Here is a 19343-nt window from a genome sequence, read left to right on the forward strand (position 1 = left end):
CAATGTAATTTATAAAATATAAATCCCGGGCGGGGTGATCGGGTTTGGAGCTGGTTGTCTTTATTCTTTGCAGCAGTTACCGGATGGCTACAAAAGCACGTAACGTGGGGACTTATTTCTGAGAACTTCGCGAACTGCCATCGTTTATTCTGCCTTTCGACCCCAGACGGAACGGGATTAACGCATCGATGCTGGGGATCTGAGAAGCAATGGTGACGGAGAGCACCAGACCCACGTCTCTGGCGGTCTGTCGGCCTCTCTCGGCGGTTTGCATTGCAGCAGCGGTTCATTTGCTGAGGCTGATCCATAGATACTGGAAGTGTGGCGAGACAGACCCAAGAGCCAGCATGGGGGAGGCAAACGCCCATTGCTATCCCAGGTGAATTTCTAACCTTTCATCTCATTCCCCTGATTCATGTTGGCACCAAACCTCGCCCCGAACATACGTTTGGCGCCTTTTAATTCAATAAATGATCTCATTCTTTTTGTTAGTCATGCGGCCTTATCCAATCTTTTTGCAATCGAGTAGCATGGACTTAAAATCATTAAGGAGAACAAGAAGTTAAACGGAGATCCAGAACCTTGAATAATTAGAGTTTTTAATATATTTTTTAACGGTTCGAACTTTTTGGATACATTTTTGGTGTTAATCCAAACTACAATGGCCTTTGTTTTTTATGCCCCGTCAGGCTAGGATCCGGTGCTAATCCCTGCGGTTTGACACTGGGTGCCGGGTCTGGGCGGAGTTTCAACAAAGGAAATTATTGTAATATAGGTTTGTCCCGAGTAAAGTAATCGGCAGCGAACCCCCTCCGACCACAGCTCTAGCCACCGGGATCATTGAAGAGAATATTTTGTTTACCAAATTGGAACCGAAATTGGTTACCTAAACCGAAGCCTCTCGATTTCCATTGGTTTTACGGCAGCGGCGCAGCTTGTCACCATTCTCCAACTTCACCAAACATAGAGGCGATGCACAGAGAGAGTGGAGGAGCTCCGGCGTCCCCAGGAGACTCAGGGTAACGAAACTCCCGGGCTTTCTCTGTTTATATTTTTAACATTTCCCATGTAATCGGTTGCTGCTAACTGCCTACAAATCAAACATGCTCAACAGTAACCGTGTCTGTACAGTGAAGTGAAAGGTTGTTGCTTTTATCCAGCTCGATATTCGCGAGCGTTTTCAGGAATATATCGCAAAACAAAATTAACCCCTGTATAAGTTTCCACACGGACAGCTTTTCTTAACGCAAACTTTAATCTTGTTTCCCCATTCCATCTGAATGCAGTTGTTAAAATGCGGAACCTCACAGCTCAAATAAACCTCCGAATGGCTTGGTGCTGCAATGGTGTAAAGGCCGGCGGCGAATTCCAGCGATTAAATTTGGGCTACTCGGTTGTTTATTTTAGTGGAGGGTGCTGGATTTAGGAGGAGAAATCTCTCTTTGTGCCCCCGACAGAGCATCTTTGAGTAATGTGCCCGTGGGACTGGCTGGCTGATATCAGCGCCGCATCACGTGTCGGGGCAGGGGTTAACCTCCCCCCCAGCTTCGCCTTGTTCCTCTGTCACCTCATCCGCGGGCGGGCGGGCTGCAACCACGCGAGGTAAACTATGCAGCAAGTAAGTTGATCAAGTGCGAGAACACCGGGCTGACCCCTCCCCCAACACCCACCTCCACCTCTCAGAGTCTGTACCAAAACACAAACACATCGGTAACATCCACAATGTTTCCCCTTTCCCTCCAGTGCTCCGTCCTGCTGCTTGTGGAGCTAACAGTTCCATGTAGCGTAGATACAACGACGTAAGATCAGAAACTGCACCCAGGCTCTGGGGTGAACTTTTATGTTATTGTTGTTGATCACCCGCTTACTGCGATAATTGACCCGGGAGACGCGTATCATCTTACGTTAAGATTGAACAATTGGAAAGTTTGTTTGTGTGTGTGTGTATATGTATGTGTATGTTTGTTTTTGCTTCACGTTGTACACCGCGTAGTGTCGTGGGCACTGCTTCGTTAGGGGACTGGATGGTGTGAAGACCCCCACAAGAAGGAACACCGGGCTTTGGAATATGTTGCCGCTGACAATTTAAAGTGTATTATTTGTCTTTGTTGAAAACAAATCTAGAATTTTCCGGGGGGTTTTCAGACATATATTGATCGTTCGGCTTCTGAGCGTCGTTTTGTTTTAAAGACGGCCAGAGTTTGTTCAACAAGGTTACCTCAATGCCATCTACACCGCAGTTTTGGCCGTAGATTAGTATTGATATTGGCGACGTGCGATAGATACACGGCCGACAGACCACTCGTGCCATCGGCTGCCTTGGTGCGGGTCACACTGAGGGTCGGGGTGCAAAAAAACAGGGGGTAATTAGAACATGGAGTAATCACCCACCAAAAATAACACATTTAGAAAGCTTCCTTCACGTCAAGGCGATGATTTGGGCAACGTTGAAATATGACTTTTAGTATGGCTGTTTGTGGAGCACCAGTTACAAGTTTGCGGCCGTGAAGTGCCGATTACATAATGGAAAGCGCAGGGGTAACAAGAGGGATGAGTAGAGTTCTCTTTGAACCGTGAACCCATGTGGATTGATGGTGAACTCAAAATTGGGAATTATAAGGTCATTAACTGAAAGTAAAAGTCTCTTTCTGATCTCTAAGTGACAAATTAACATTAATTCATCAGCGAACATAATGAGAGTGGTGTGAAGCTGGGATTTGTGCTTTGCCTTTGCAGATATTTTTTATCAGAAACCTCCGAGATCATGAACTCCATTTTTAATATATACTTTGCCTTATTTACCCTGGACTATAGAGCTGAGGGGAGCATGGAAGTGAACACTGAAGAACAAGTTTCTAATTCCAGGAGTCATTATCCCAAGGAAGTTGTGAAGAAAAGGCCAGGAAATGTGAGTCGAGAGTCGAGAGGGAGCACTTCATCCCGATCCTCCAGGAAAAGCTTCAGATTGGATTACCGTTTGGAAGAGGATGTTACAAAATCCAAGAAAGGCAAAGATGGCAGATTTATCAATCCGTGGCCAACATGGAATGCTCCTGCTTTCAGCAAAGTGTTGAAATTTGTTGTGATGGAAAAGGACCACACAAACATCCCAAATTCAAAAATGGTGAGTGAGTGAGTCGGAGAAAATCATAAGCTTTCAACTGTTGGATTTAACAAATCCTTTGAAGTCGAAAGCACAATTGTATTCTCTATGAGAGATTATTTGTAACAAGTAGATACAACACAGAAACAGGCACTCCATCCAATCCATGCCAATAAGAGCACTTTAATAATGTACAAAATCTATGCATACTTATCCATGATAATTTCTGATTTAATAAGTGAATCACCAACCATATGTTTGAAAATATTTGTCTTTCTGCACGATTGTCCAGTAGTCTGATTAGAACAGTGCCCCAGAGTGGGAGGTGGTACTGTTATTGCTTTTTCAGTACAGTTCCCATAAACTCACAATCAGTGATTATTAGATGTATCAGTTGTGTTCTAAAGACCTACTGCTCATGGGAGGAAAGAATGAGTAAGGCAGTTCTACAGTTGCTAGAAAAATGAGTTTTAGTTGAACATAATAGAAATGAGGTCTGAGTTCAATAAAGTAGAAATGTTTGGAGAAGGAAGTATGCACATGTAAACATAACTGAGTTTAGGAGGGAAGAAAGTTTAAAGGAATATTGCTAAACAGATAATAAAAAGAAAAGGAGAATATTAATCATGGGAGGAGATAAGAAGAGGAAGTAACTGCAGATGCTTGTTTACACCGAAGATAGACACAAAATTCTGGAGTAACTCAGCAGGACAAGCAGCATCTCTGGATAGAAGGAATGGGTGATGTTTCGGGTCGAGACTCTTCTTCTGACTGAGCGTCAGGGAGTTACAGAGGTAAGGAAGTGTAAGATTTCAAAAGAGATGCAGATCAAGGAAATGTAGAATAGACCATTGTTGGCTAGGAGAAGGTGACAACAAAGCAGACAGATACAATGTAATCAGAGGAACAGTCAGACTGGTCGGAGAACTATTCCTTCTATCCAGAGATGTTGCCTTATGACTATAACTATTTAGATTTGTATCATGCTGTACACTTTCCTTATTCAGTAAGTGAACAGCTGTAAAATGGCAAATGACTTTTTCATCTAAATAATGTGAAGCCTACAATATATAAATCATAACTTTAGACTGTAGGAAAATAACTGCAGATGCTGGTACAAATCGAAGGTATCACAAAATGCTGGAGTAACTCAGCAGGTCAGGCAGCATCTAGGAGAGAGGGAATGGGTGACATTTCGGGTCGAGACCCTTCTTCAGACTGATGTCTCTACGTCCCCCTCTGTGATTTTTCCTGCCCTCCTACTCAACGATCCCCCTCTGTGATTTCTCCTGCCCTCCTACTCTACGATCCCCCTCTGTGATTTCTGCCCTCCTACTTTACGACTCCCCCTCTGTGATTTCTCCTGCCCTCCTACTCTACGACTCCCCATCTGTGATTTCTCCTGCTCTACGACATCCCCCTCTGTGATTTCTCCTGCCCTCCTACTCTACGACAGACATCAGTCTGAAGGTCTCGACCCTAAACGTCACCCATTCCCTCTCTCCAAGATGTTGCCTGACCTGCTGAGGTACTCCAGCATTTTGTGATACCTTCGATTTGTACCAGCATCTGCAGTTATTTTCCTACACTACTTGCCGCTCCACTGCAATTTCTCCTCAAGATATTTCTACTTTGAAGAAGTTCTCCTCCTCTCTTCGATGAGAGTTTAGCAACATGCTCTCTCGCTGCTCCCCCTCTGTGATTTCTCCTGCCCTCCTACTCTACGACCAACTTTAGATAGTTCCTCTGTCCCTCTCTTCCCCTCCCCCTTCCCAGTTCTCCCACTGTCTTCCTGTCTCCACCTATATCCTTTCTTTGTCCCGACCCCCTGACATGGCCCTTTTACAGGGCCCTAGTGAGACCGCACCTGGAGTACTGTGTGCAGTTTTGGTCTCCAAATTTGATGAAGGATATTCTTGCTATTGAGGGCATGCAGCGTAGGTTTACTAGGTTAATTACCGGAATGGCGGGACTGTCATATGTTGAAAGACTGGAGTGACCAGGCTTGTACACACTGGAATTTTGAAGGATGAGAGGGGATCTTATCGAAACCTATAAGATTATTAAGGGGTTGGACATGTTAGAGGCAGGAAACATGTTCCCAATGTTTGGGGCGTCCAGAACCAGGGGCCACAGTTTAAGAATAAGGGGTAGGCCATTTGGAACGGGGATGAGGAAATACTTTTTCAGTCAGAGAGTTGTAAATCTGTGGAATTCTCTGCCTCAGAAGGCAGTGGAGGCCAATTCTCTGAATGCATTCAAGAGAGAGCTAGATAGAGCTCTTAAGGATAGCGGAGTCAGGGGGTATGGGGAGAAGGCAGGAACGTGGTACTGATTGAGAATGATCAGCCATGATCACATTGAATGGTGGTGCTGGCTCGAAGGGCCGAATGGCCTACTCCTGCACCTATTGTCTATTGACATCAGTCTGAAGAAGGGACTCGACCCGAAACGTCACCCATTCCCTCTCTCCTAGATGCTGCCTGACCTGTTGAGTTACTCCAGTATTTTGTGATAAGTTTAGACTGATGGTTTTCATAAAAGTAAACAGCCTTCTGAGATCATTAAAGTGCCTCTTGCTGATTTCGCAGCCCCGGTGTCTAAATGTAGATTATTTTGGGCTTAAAATATACAAGTAGGAGAAAGTAATGAGTATTTTCCCAGTAACCACTGCATTCTGCATTTAGTTCTTAAATTGAAGCCTTGCAGCTTGAGGTACCACACACCACCCATATCATTAAAACATGATTCATCGATTTCACTCGTCAGGCCAAAGGATCAATAGTAAAGAAATGCTTGCTGCTTGGCTTGACAGACTGCATAATGTTATTTGTTAAAGTGGGATTGTCGAATTTTTATTCATTAAGAAGCCTTGTAATGTAAAATGCCGCCTGGACAAAGGGATGTCAGATAAATAAAAAAGTAACAACCAGCTTTTGCAAATGCTGTTTGAAAAATGTGTAGAATATAAAAAGAATGGAGATTACAAAATGCTGAGGAATTCCGTTGTTTTGAGATTGTCAAATACAGCACAATTGCCTGGCTTCTGGATCACAAGGTTTCAGATACTGTCCCAGCAATTTGAGTGTAAAACCCCAGGCTCTAGTACAGTGTCGAGGGATTGCAGTATGATCAGATGTGCTGTCTTTCAGAAGAGATGACCTGTCTGCTCCCTCGCGCATGTAAACACGTAAAACGTGTGGCACTCCAGTTACTCCAGTTGTCTTAGCCAATATTTAACCTTTTGCAAAAGCAGATTATCTTGTTATTATCATGTTGCTGTTTGTGGGAGCTAGTTCTCATGAAGCTGTGCAAAAATGCTGGCTTTGTTTTGTCATTATATCCTTCTACATCACCACAGAAAAGGAAAATATGGAACAAGAGAGGAAAATTTAGAATATAACGCACAGGACAGCGATAAAATTGCCCAGAACACATTAAGTTACAACGGAGAGATCGGAGACCAAAGATTAGGTGACGAGCTCTGTGTGTTCTGTGCAGGAAAGCAAGCAAAATCTTAAAAGAGTTACCACCGATAAGTGAATTATAATCCAACTTCAGACAAACTTGGGAATTTTTGAAAGTTAACATTTTTATGCAAAAAAAAAAAACTCTGTTTATGACAGGTTGTTTAAAAGAGCTGTGAGAGTTTAATTTAATGGTGGGAAACCTCCACTGCTCAGGATATCAAACTTTAGATACCTTCACTGACAGAAATTCTTGGAAAAAGCATTTAATATAAATAACTCCAACTTCGGAACAGTACAGTGAACTGTTGGCTGGTACACAATGTCGGGGCCAGCTCACACCAAATCCAATAGAAAAATCTATCCCTGTGTTACACATGAAGCTAATTTGTTGTTTAAAAATGATAGCTAATACTTAAAAGTTATTAAAAACAATAATCACATACACTAATCCACTTGTGTAGAATTTAAATGCAATCAATTTTCTTGGCAGTGCCTCCAGCTACTCTGTCTAAACTTCCTTGCCTCTTCACTTCCCTTTCCTTTCTTTAAGACTCTGTTTAGAACCTACCTCACTGACCCATATAGAAACATGGAAAATAAGTGCAGGTGGAGGCCATTTGGCCCTTCGAACCAGCACTACCATTCATCGTGATCATGGCTGATCATCCACAATCAGTAACCTGTGCCTGCCTTCTCCCCATATCCCCTGATTCCACTAGCTCCTAGAGCTCTATCTAACTCTCTTTTAAATTCATCCAGTGAATTGCCCTCCACTGCCTCCTGTGGCAGAGAATTCCACAAATTCACAACTCTCTGGGTGAAAAAGTTTCTTCTCACCTCTGTTTTAAATGCCTCTACTTTAATCTTAGACTGTGGCCCCTGGTTCTGGACACCCCCAACATTGGGAACATTTTTCCTGCATCTAGTTTCTCCAGTCCTTTTATAATTTTATACGTCTCTATAAGATCCCCTCTCATCCTTCTAAACTCCAGTGAATACAATCCCAGTCTTCCCAATCTTTCCTCATATGACAGTCCCACCATCCCAGGGATTAACCTTGTGAACCTACGCTGCACTGCCTCAATAGCAAGGACGTCCTTCCTCAAGTTAGGAGATCGAAACTGCACACAATTCTTCAAATGTGGTCTCACCAGGGCCCTATACAACTGCAGAAGGACCTCTTTTCTCCTATACTCAAATCCTCTCGTTATGAAAGCCAACATGCCATTAGCTTTCTTCACTGCCTGCTGTACCAGCACACTTACTTTCGGTGACTGGTGTACAAGGACACCCAGGTCTCGTTGCACTTCCCCTTTACCTAATCTGACACCATTGAGATAATAATCTGCCTCCTTGTTTTTGCTGCCGAAGTGGATAACCTCACATTTATCTACATTATAGTGTATCTGCCATGCATCTGCCCAATCACTCAACCTGTCCAAGTCATCCTGCAACCTCCTAACATCCTCTTTGCAGTTCACACTGCCACCCAGCGTTGGGTCATCTGCAAACTTGCTAGTGTTACTTCTAATTCCATCATCCAAATCATTAACATATATTGTAAATAGTTGCAGCCCCAGCACCGAGCCTTGCGGCACTCCACTCGCCATTGCCTGTCATTCTGAAAAGGACCCGTTTATCTGACCTCTCTGGCTCTGGCACAAGAATACATTATGCAACATGTCCAGTATTTCTCCCGCATCCACCCTGCCCCCACACCCTCCACCAGCTTCCTTTACCAGCAAGATCAAAGGAGGACCATCATCTCCAGGTTTGACCCAAGTCACAATTCACACACATTCTATTCCTGTGTTTTAGTTATGTCAATATTCTAGAATTTACTTCTCTTTTGAAGTTGTTTAATCCTTATTTGGGCACCATTCATGGGCACTGGTTACCTTCCAATATCTCTTTCAACTAGATTTAACTGCTAATTTAATAAGAAAGTAGGAAAATCTAAATTCCAACCAAAATAAAACTTCCATAAAGACTATTGGGTAAAAATGAGCACCTCATTGGCCTGAAGTAAGGTTCTACCTCTTTGTAAAGGTGGCCCATTTAGTTGGCCTTCAAAGCATTGCTCTTCCATAAAAGGTTTAGTTAAACCCTAGACCAAGTCCCCCCTCCCCCGCTCCCCTCTTCCCCCTTCCCCTTCCCCCCTCAACCCCCATTATCCTCCCTCTCCCCCTCCCCCCTCCCTCCCTAGGAGATAGATTTAAACTTTAAAATGTGAATAACTTTTAAAATATAACACCGATTTCAATGAAACTTCTTCCATTAGCACCAAAGGGACGACGATGAGCAAGGTGGGCCTAAAATTGTCGCGCTATCGTGTACCATTTTGGCTGTTGTTCAGGAACAGATGACAACAATTTGTCAGGAAAGAACAGGTTATTTTGTTTTTTTTAATATATTTTCTTTGCTTCCAGGAACTTGATGTAGGATTGCCAATAAAAGAACCATACTTTGTCAAAAACCCAGAACTGGTAGGTGATGTGGGCAATGGAATCCGAGTGACATGGTTGGGACATGCGTCGCTGATGGTGGAAATGGAAGGGCTCACTTTTCTGACGGATCCCATGTTCAGCCAACGAGCCTCACCGGTGCAGTTCTTTGGACCAAAGCGGTTCCGAAACCCACCCTGTACAGTGGCTCAGTTGCCCAAAATAGATGCTGTGGTTATTAGTCACAACCATTATGATCATTTGGATTACAATACTGTGCTTAGTCTTAATGTGCGATTTGGCAGTGACTTGAGGTGGTTTGTACCATTGGGTCTCTTAGGCTGGATGCAGAATTGCGGCTGTGAGAATGTTATCGAGTTAGACTGGTGGGAAGAAAACTGTGTCCCTGGGCACGATGAGGTTACATTTGTTTTTACACCTGTGCAGCACTGGAGCAAACGAACTGTGACAGATGACAACAAAGCACTGTGGGGCAGTTGGTGTGTCCTTGGACCCTGGAACAGATTTTTTTTTGCTGGAGATACCGGTTATTGTGTGGCCTTTGAACAAATAGGGAAACGATACGGACCATTTGACCTTGCTGCTCTTCCTATTGGTGCCTATGAGCCAAGGTAAGTACAACTTCAGCTATTTCTGACTTTTAGTTTATGTTAGGGAGGATCTGCAGATGCTGGTTTAAACTGAAGACAGACACAAAAGGGTGGAGTAATTCAGCGGGTCAGGCAGTATCTCTGGAGAAAAGGAATAGGTGACATTTCAGGTCGGGACCCTTCTTCAGACTGAGAGTCAGGGGAAAGGGGAACAAGATATATAGATGGTACTTGGGAGAAATTAATGGAAGATATGCAAAAAACAACAATAATCAAGGAAATGTGTGGTACACAATGGGCCGTTGTTGGTTAGGTGATATGGTGACTCTGTCTGAAGAAGGGTCTTGACCCGATATGTCACCTATTCCTTTTCTCCACAGATGCTGCCTTACCTGCTGAATTACTCCACCCTTTTGTGTCTGATTTTTTTATTTGTTGTAATTTATGTATTGGGTGTGTTTTGGCCTTTAATGGGGGAGGAGGGGTGGGGGGGATAGAATAATATTCTCCTTTTGTAGCAGAGTCCATAATTTCCAATTGTAGATTAATTTGATTCAGCCCAATAACTTATGAAATTACTTCAAGGGAAAATTGCCTCAAATCTATATTAACGTCAAAATGTGGCAATAGTTTTCACTAAGTACAGTAGCATTCCTTTCCTTTCTACAGGACTGATCATGTAGGGTGAGTAGATCATTTGCAGGAAGCATTTGCCAGAGAGAGAAAACCTCCATGCATTATGGCCTGGGTTTTACAAAAGAACACAAGAGCATACATGAGAGAAACCTCACCACTGTCATCTCCACAACTGCCTGGGATACATGAGATGCCACATTGGGTGAAGGTAACTCTGGGAGTTACCAACCTTTAAATTACATGGTTTAGTTGATACGGCTGAAAGTAATTGATACGTTCTGAGCTGGACACCCTGGGTTGATTCACATAATGCAATTTAATGATCACAAGTGATAGACAGATAGTTAAATGTAGCCCTTGGATTTAGTGGTTAGAATTAACTGTCGGTTGGTAAATGTGGACCTCTGCATGCATTGACATGGAATGAAAACAGAATTGAGCTCTTAACAACAATTCAGTTCCCTGTTAGTGCTTACTGCAGATTACCTAACGTTTTGGAGTGAGCATTGGGCCAATGTATCAGAAAGTCTGTAGGAAGTAGAATGATAAATACACAACAGCTGCTCTGGTATTCGGGAAGAGAAACTCATCAAACTGATAGAAGTGCTACCTGAGTCACGTCAGTCGGAGTTAGGAGGGAGATAAATGGTCTACACCTGGATCATTAGAAGATTGAAGACTTCATTGAGTAGTCACGACTGTTTGGTCGTAATTTTAAGTTAAGATGTTTGGTAAATGTGATGAAATCCAGAAAATCCAGGCTCTGAATACCACTGCGGTCTGTGATAGTCTTACTGCAGAGACCTGAGCAGCTGAATACAGTACTGAGAGCATCCTTTTTAATATTTTTCTCTTCCCATATACCAGAGGAGCTACTGTGCATTTATAGTAAGACTGGTGTTGCAGACCTTCTGACACCTTGCTTGGATGCTTACTTCAAATATTGAGAGATGGAGGTGGAGATGTTTTGAATTGTTGGAGCAAACCTGTCTCACTCACTCACTCAGTGTCAAGTTATGCAGAGGTCCATAACGGGCAATGATCGGTTTTAGATCAGACATTATCTCCTGGCTCTGCCCTCTCAACTATACATAAAAAATCCCTTGACATTATTTTAATTTAGTTGCGTTTAGAGATATAGTATGGAAACAGGCCCTTCGGCCCTCTGAGTACGCCGACCATCGATCCCCACTTTTGCATCCACTTCCTGCACACTAGAGATAATTTACAGGGGTCAATTAACCAACAGATCCATATATCTTTGGGATGTGGGATGAAACCAGATGGAGCTCCCAGTGGAAACCCACGTGGTCACAGGGAGAATGTGCAAACTCAACACAGACAGCACCCAAGGTCAGGTTGAACCTGGGTCTCCGGTGCTGTGAGGGTGCAAGTCTACTGCTGCGCCACTGGGCTGACCTAATGTAATCTTGAAGAGCAAGGGAAATGTCCAGTGTCCCTGACCAGCTGACGAGACTAACTGATTTATCTCCTTGCTGATTGTAAGAGCTTGCTCTGTGAAATTTGGCTGGTATCTTCCTTGCTGTACAACAGCAATCATAAATTATAAAGACTTTTAGAGCACTTGGAGGTAGTGATTAGGTACTGAGGAATGCAAGTATTTCACTTTAGTAATTCATTATTTTCAACAAAATCTCTCATTACATTGGATAATTTAAAATTCAACATCCGTCATTACCACGGACTGTAAAAAAGCAAGCCATTACAAGGAAATATCATTAGCTTTAATATTTTTGAACAATTTGAGTGGCTGCACCATGCAGCAGCAGAACATTAGAATCAGTTGCTAGCCATGACTCATCAAGCTACCAGTCACAAATGTGGGCAACTCCCTTCATCACAAGGGAGACAAATCACAGCATGTCCCATCGGCCTGGTGCTACATTCCATGTTTCTGAGATTGCCCCAGCCTGGATTATGGAATGTTAGTTCCATTCTCTCGGGAGAGGGTGTGCTGCATGTAGCCAAAACAGAGAGAAAAGAGATAGACTCAACAAAATACAGCCTTCCTCTTTATTTCTTTAATGAACAATTTTTTTTTTAAATTACGTTTCTTTCAAAAAAGGTTATTGTTGATATCACCGGAGGATTAAAGGGGCCGAGAGGCTCATCAGGATGGAATAGATATCTTTACGATCCCCTTAGTGCTCCATTCTTCATCAGTTTTCCTGTCATCACTCTTGGTTTTCATGTAAAATTTAAAGAAACAACAACCCAGTCGGTCCAACAGTTCGAAGCTGATGTTTCTGACTCACACCAGCCTCTCCTTGCTTCCCTGAGATCTACCTGCAGTTTTAATTCCACTACTCCAGGCCAAGAAAGTTTCTTATTTGACCAAGATTTTGATTGAAGACATTTCTCCTGAGTTCTTATTGAATTTATTTTCTACATGGCTGCTAATGTTAGATTCCCTTGCAATGGAGTGTCTTCTCATCTTCTCTTTCCCAGAGAAAGGAATATTCATTCAGTTTTTCCTGCAGATGCTGGAGTCTTGAGCAAAACACTAAGTGCTGGAGTTACTCAAAGGGTCAGGCAGCATCTGTGGAGGAAATGAACAGGCAACGTTTCAGGTCAGGACCTTCAGACAAAGAAAGTTGGAAAAAGAAAACTCACTGGAGCTGTGAGATTTAGAACACAGTTGTTGCTGGAAATCAGAAATTAGCAAATTAGCAAATGCTCTGTATTCAGTAAATATTCAGTAGTTCAGATGGGATGTGTGGTGAGAGAAAAGCTATTGGCGGGCAATCTTGCATCAGAATTGGCCAGTTATAACATGAACAGGAAAGACAGGTTATCTCCTATACTTATTCATCTTCCTCTATTTACACTCCTCCAGATCAAGTGTGATTAATAAGCATTCATATCCCTATTTTCAACAGAACTGAAAGCATTTGTAAATGTGGATGACCTTGACTGCAACCATATCAAATGAATCTCTGTCCTCTCCAATTCTCAACCTCTCTGCAACTGAAAATATACTTGCTTTCTTACTTTTACAGTTCAGATGAAGGATCGTTGAACTGAAACTTTAACGCTGTTTTTCTTTCCATGGATACTGTTTGACCTGCTCAATATTTTGAGCATTTCCTGATTTTATTTCAGTTTTTCAGCATCTGCAGTTTTTTTGCTTTTCACCACATAAATCCATTTTATTTGCTCGCCAAAATGCTTTTCACATACTAATACTGCATGCGTAAAAATATCTTTCATCATCCCCTTCAATATTAATCTTGATTCAAATTTGCCAGCCAATGGAAACAATTTTTCCATGTTTATAATCTTAAATCATCACTGCTGTGAATTTAGGTCTGCTCTACAATTCTGTCATTACAATATTTCCCTTATCTTGCGGATTATCCGAGTGAGTCACCCGCACTCATTTGTTTTTAGCTCTTCTATTCTTTCAAAAGCTGTGCTTAATTTGCCAGTTGTGGCTGAATTATTGTTTTACACATCAACACTTTCTTGCTCGAGTATTCATATCAGGTTGCATAATATGTTTTGTTTCTGATTCCTACATCACTGTTGAAACTTAACCAGATGTATTTTCTGTCTAAGTACAGAACAGTTGTGACAGTAAATTCCTTTTAATGGAGTTGCCCACAGGATTTAATAAATCAGAAAAGCTATTACAATCTGCTTTACTGATAAGATATCCAGCACAATATATGATCTTCCCTGCAGCCACTTCAACTGTGAAAACAGCCGTCTCTTTAATAGATTTATCAGAAATGTGAGTTGCATCTGGAGAGAACATTTGTGTTCTGCAATGCCAGTGAAAGTGCTGCTGGTACTATCTGCCACAAACAGTGGCAATGTTGATTGCAATTTGAAATGATAAATACTAGAAACATGTTGGTACAACGTTAACATGTATAGTTTGTTAGTGATGTTGATAAATGTAGGAACAAACCAAAACCACCTCTCTTATTTAACCATTATCTGATATAGTAATTTTAAATACTGTACATGTTTTTATTAAGTAGAGCACCAGTCTATCTCTAACAAATATCACTAACAATCTGTCCTGGAACAACCACTATGGACAAGAACACACACCAATACCTCTACATTCTCAGATGTTTAGCATGTCTCTAACAGGCATATTTAGATGCACTGTGGAAGCATCCTATCAGGATGCATCACAGCTTGGTTTGGCAAAACAGCTCTGCCCAAGGCCACAGGAAATTGCAAAGAATCGTGGATCACTCCAGTCCATCATCCAAATGAGCTTCCTCCGTCATTGAATCCATCTTCACTTTATGTTGCCTTGGGGAAGCAGCCAACAAAATCAAGGAACATTTTCACACCATTCATTCCCTCTTCTTTCCTCTCCATTGGGCAGAAGATATATAAGCTTGAAAGCATGTACCACCAGATTCAGGAATATCTGTGCGGGCAATGATGTCTGCAAGCGCATTTCCCTGGGAAACTTAGTCGCAACTGCCCGTATGGGCATTGCACTTAATAATGGCCAGATGGGCCGGGCGGGCTAGGGCTTGCAGTACATAGGGCGTCACATAAGTTGCATTCTTGACCCGTGTTCTAGAAGAGGTAAGAAATCCTCGATGTTGCCAGAGGGCGCGGAAATCGTGAGCGACTCCAAAAGCACAGCGGGAGTCAGTGTATATGTTCCGGCCAATGGATTTGGCATTGCTCTCATTTGTATTATCTTTTTAGTCTTTTTAGTTTTCTGTTGGGTCTCGGCCTCAGATTTCCTTTGTCCTTTTTTTTTCACTCTCCCACTGATGGATTCAATTACTGCTCCTCCTTCCTCTTCTGCCTCAGCCCTTTCCACTCGTTTTCGTCCTCCGTTTCAGCGTCCCAGTCGCTATCGGTATCATCTTCTTCTGGAGGTGCCCTTTCCTGTGAGGGTGCCGTAGCCCCCCGATGGGATCTGAGTGGAGGAGTAGCGGTAGCGCAGCGGTAGAGTTGCTGCTTTACAGCGAATGCAGCGTCGGAGACTCGGGTTCGATCCTGACTACGGGTGCTGCACTGTAAGGAGTTTGTACGTTCTCCCCGTGACCTGCGTGGGTTTTCTCCGAGATCTTCGGTTTCCTCCCACACTCCAAAGACGTACAGGTATGTAGGTTAATTGACTGGGTAAATGTAAAAATTGTCCCTAGTGTGAGTAGGATAGTGTTAGTGTGCGGGGATCGCTGGGCCGTGCGGACTTGGTGGGCCGAAAAGGCCTGTTTCCGCGCTGTATCTGAAATATGAAATAAAATAAATATGAAAAATACTCCTAGGGACTGGTGGCCAGGGGCATATGGGGGAGGTAGCCTACACCATTCCCGACTTTGTTCCTCAACCTCCTGTTTTATATGCCAGACAAGGGGTCCCCGTGGTTATTTCGCTTAGGTTTCCGTTTTTGCATTACCAATTGTTTACAATTCTGTTGGTCAATTCTGAGAACCTTATTCTCTTTTATGTTAATCTTTAACGTTTTTCTGGTCTAAGTAACACAGGAGCTGTTTTGAAGCTCCACCGTCACTCTTATACTGAGCTTATCCCATTTTCAGCCCTCTTATTACTACTAATTTACCACAGACCCCAGCCTCCCTGGGACTAGTTACACAATTTGAACTGACCAATTCATAAAACTTACTTCTCAAATAGACACAGACCCCAGCCTCCCTGAGACTGGTTACACAATTTATACTCTCCAATTCATAAAATTTTCTTACCCGGTGTTGTCTTCTATGTGGCTCTCGGCAGGGAACCAGATCTACCTCAGACGAGGGACCACGGTGTTCCTGGGAACTTGCTCGGGAGTTCAGACTCAACGGATCCGATAGTGCATTATTACTCCCTTCGAGGTCCCGGCCAGACCACAGCCGCTTACTCAGTTGTCGGAGATGGTCCCAGTGAGATCGTGCCGACTACACTAATGTTCACTTTTCCGCGCTATCAGACAACAAACCACATTAGACACCTTAAGACTGAAACAATGCCTTTTTATTCACGCATGTGGGTGTGGGAAGAGCAAACCTGAGTATGAACTACATACTCACTGTCCCTCGTGTTCGCACACAAAGGTTTGATTCAAAGCCGTGCTTACTTATACTAGGGGGGAGATTCCATACCTCTTGCATCACCAGCATCCTTGAAACAAAGCCCCTCGTGTTAGGACATGTCCGGACATGTTCCTCTGCACTTATACTCTTAATCCTTTCTGGCACCAGTACTTGTCTGGATCAGGCTTGTCTTCCTGTATGGTTTAACTTAACAATCAAGCAACTCGTTATTTTGTCACACCTTGGATGTCATTTTGTCACACCTTGGATCTGCCTCCTTATGCACATCGCTATTTCAGCTACTCACAGCATTTTATCTTGTTTCCACATACTTCTTGCGCGAGTCATTCCTCTGCAGTTCTAAAACGCTTTCATGGCTGTTCTAGAATTGATTGTACTGAAATCCACCACAACTCCAGGCAAAAATCTTGTTTCGTCACCGTTTCTTAGGGAATTAATTGTTTTTTATAGCAGCTTGCTCCATTTACCTCTTTCGCAACAACTTCCCTTGAAAAACAGTGAATTGTATGAAATGTGCCATTTTCAGGTATGACAACTACATTTTTTCAATTCACCATGTATGTTATTTTGTGGATTGCATTTCTCGTGTTTGCTTTGTTATTAATCATTATTTTGTATTAACTGCGTTAACTGCAGTTTTCAGTTCATGGAAGAACGAGTCTGATTGAATGTTCCAGGTGTCCTCTTTTTGCCTATTTACAATGATAGAGCTTTTGGAATAAAAAATGTAGACCGAGCAAAGTAATATAATTTGTGTACGCACTGACCAAGCTGATACTGAATCTCTCAGTCACTCTTCCTGTTTCTGTTTTGCAATACCTGTTGAATTGATCAAGAGTATGTCTAGCGGAAGCAGGGTCATAACATATTGTGTCATTCAGCAGAGAAACATGCAGCATCTGCTCCTCTTAGACTTGTGGCTCATGGTTTACCAGTCCATGTCTTGGTCTCTACTCTAGATGGTTTATGAAGTATAACCATGTGAATCCAGAAGAGGCTGTGAGGATCCACATAGATGTTCAAGCAAAGAAGTCTGTAGGAATACATTGGGGAACATTTGCTTTAGCGAATGAGGTAAGTAGTTTGCAGCTCAAAGTTTCTTTTGTAGGCTTCTAAAGTTGAAACTTAATTTTCACATTTGGTATTCCTGTACTTTGATTTTAATGTTCTTTACCTGCACAGATGGAAAGTATAACTAGCAGCCTATGATGTCTTGTCCAACCAACTAAATGTGAACCTGGGTCATTGTACATCAATGGACTGATAGCCATGAAGTGCATCACAGTTGAATCCTGCCTGGTGCTTATCGTTAGGAAAGGGATTACTCACTACATGGTTTATTGGGTACTATTGGATGACAGCTAGTTTCAGCTGGGATTGGGGTGAAAGTCGGTAAATGTTGGCCACGAGGCACAAGACAATGAGGGAAAGTGAAATTTGACTCGACTTCTGCATATGCATACAAGTGGATGAGAATGGAAGCAGTGTTTTAAATCTATATATTCATGCACAGGAAGTCAATATCACTGATAGTTTATTTATTATCTATCCCTAAATGCCTCTGAACAATGGAGGCAGTTAGTATTCAATGACATTGATATCTAGTCAGACTACATAAAGACAACACATTTCCTCAACAGAATGAGCTAAATGAAATAGATGGATTTTTACTATCCGTAGTTTCATGGTCATCATCGTTCAAAGTAGCTTTTTTAATGCTGGATAAATTGTAATCCTCCAACTGCAACTGCAATGACATGATTCATACTCATTTCCCTGGATCAATTGTCCAAACTCCTGGATGGAAATCCAGTAACTGTTGGAATGAGAGAGGTCCCTAACCCCTCCCACCCCAATCCATTTTCCTAGGTCAGGAAAATGTTAAATGAACTGCAACTGGAACACGCCACAAGGGAGGTTGCCTAACTAAAGAAGTGGAATCATCGGATTCTCTCAATGCCACTGGGAAAGATGGCAAGGTGTTCAACGCTACTCTACGGCTGAAGAATATAAAATTGCTTGTAGATGAGGAGACACCCATAAGCCTACTGACACAAAAAAAAACATTGCCTTGACTGAGCTTATTTCAGGACAATCTTGCTATTTGGTCTGGTACGTTATGAATGGCAGGTTGCTCACAAAATTACCAACATCATTTAAGGAAAGTCAAAAGTTTTAAGATTTGATAACTGTGACATATTAAAAGTTTTGGACACGTGGACCCATAATACAGTAATATAAGTGAGAATATTTGGTTATGCTTCTAACCAAATAGTTTGGAACAAGGAATGGGTCAACCCCAATTCCAACTGTTATTAAGCTGGCAGGTGGAAGGAAAAATCTACTCCAATTCTAATTTCAGATCACCAACCACTCTCTTTTGTCGGCAATTTTTCATTCCTCCACTCTCCCCCAAGCACGTTGACTCCATTCTGGAATATAGGCTTTGTGTTGAAATTGACAAAAGGGCTGTATGTTCCGTTGCCATCCCTCACAATCAACCCTTCCAATACCATAGTATTTTTAGATGCTGTATGTGAGCTAAGTACATGTGAGTTAACATTCTCCTTATTATTGACGGTAATGTGTGCGTAAAATTTGATCTGTTACAGACTTGCTGAGAAAGTCAGTTCTTTTACAGCACTAATTCGCGCCTCTTGTTTTTTAATTGCTTGTTGATGTGATTCTTCATCTCAAGGGTAATAAAAAGCATTATTAGGGTCTATAATTAAATTCAGAGATAAAAGACATTATTATTAAAAATGCTTTCTCATATGTGGAAACATCAACATAATTTGCACCTTGTCTGAGTCATGCTGCCACTGTGTATTTCTTGTAATTCCTATAAATAAACCACAAGTCCAGGCAAAATTTCCATTGCCACCAACAAGGTTATTTAAACTGGATGTCCCAGTTGTCCTATTCACTGATTTGTGGTGGATCATATTACTGTTTGAATAGGACTTTTCCTTTCCCTACTTTAGCCCAATTTTAAAAAAAATATTCTGTTTCTTCAATAT

At 42.3% G+C, this 19343-nt stretch overlaps 1 protein-coding gene across 3 annotated transcripts in view; it reads left to right on the forward strand.

The window, feature by feature from the left end:
* The first annotated feature begins 209 nt into the window (after window positions 1-209).
* The window catches only part of napepld (N-acyl phosphatidylethanolamine phospholipase D), a 36357-nt gene continuing 17223 nt past the window's right edge, over window positions 210-19343 (forward strand). Inside the window, exons 1-4 of one of the 3 annotated variants that reach the window (XM_078420141.1) lie at window positions 210-379; window positions 2815-3124; window positions 9003-9649; window positions 17283-17397. In XM_078420141.1, the coding sequence (XP_078276267.1) occupies window positions 210-379; window positions 2815-3124; window positions 9003-9649; window positions 17283-17397 (1242 nt within the window). Of the gene's footprint in view, window positions 380-850; window positions 1020-1532; window positions 1619-2814; window positions 3125-9002; window positions 9650-17282; window positions 17398-19343 lie in introns of those variants that run through there. The other 2 variants (XM_078420142.1, XM_078420143.1) reach the window with 2 other exon arrangements.

Source organism: Rhinoraja longicauda, chromosome 23 (assembly GCF_053455715.1).
Source record: "Rhinoraja longicauda isolate Sanriku21f chromosome 23, sRhiLon1.1, whole genome shotgun sequence".
NCBI classification, from domain to species: domain Eukaryota; kingdom Metazoa; phylum Chordata; class Chondrichthyes; order Rajiformes; family Arhynchobatidae; genus Rhinoraja; species Rhinoraja longicauda.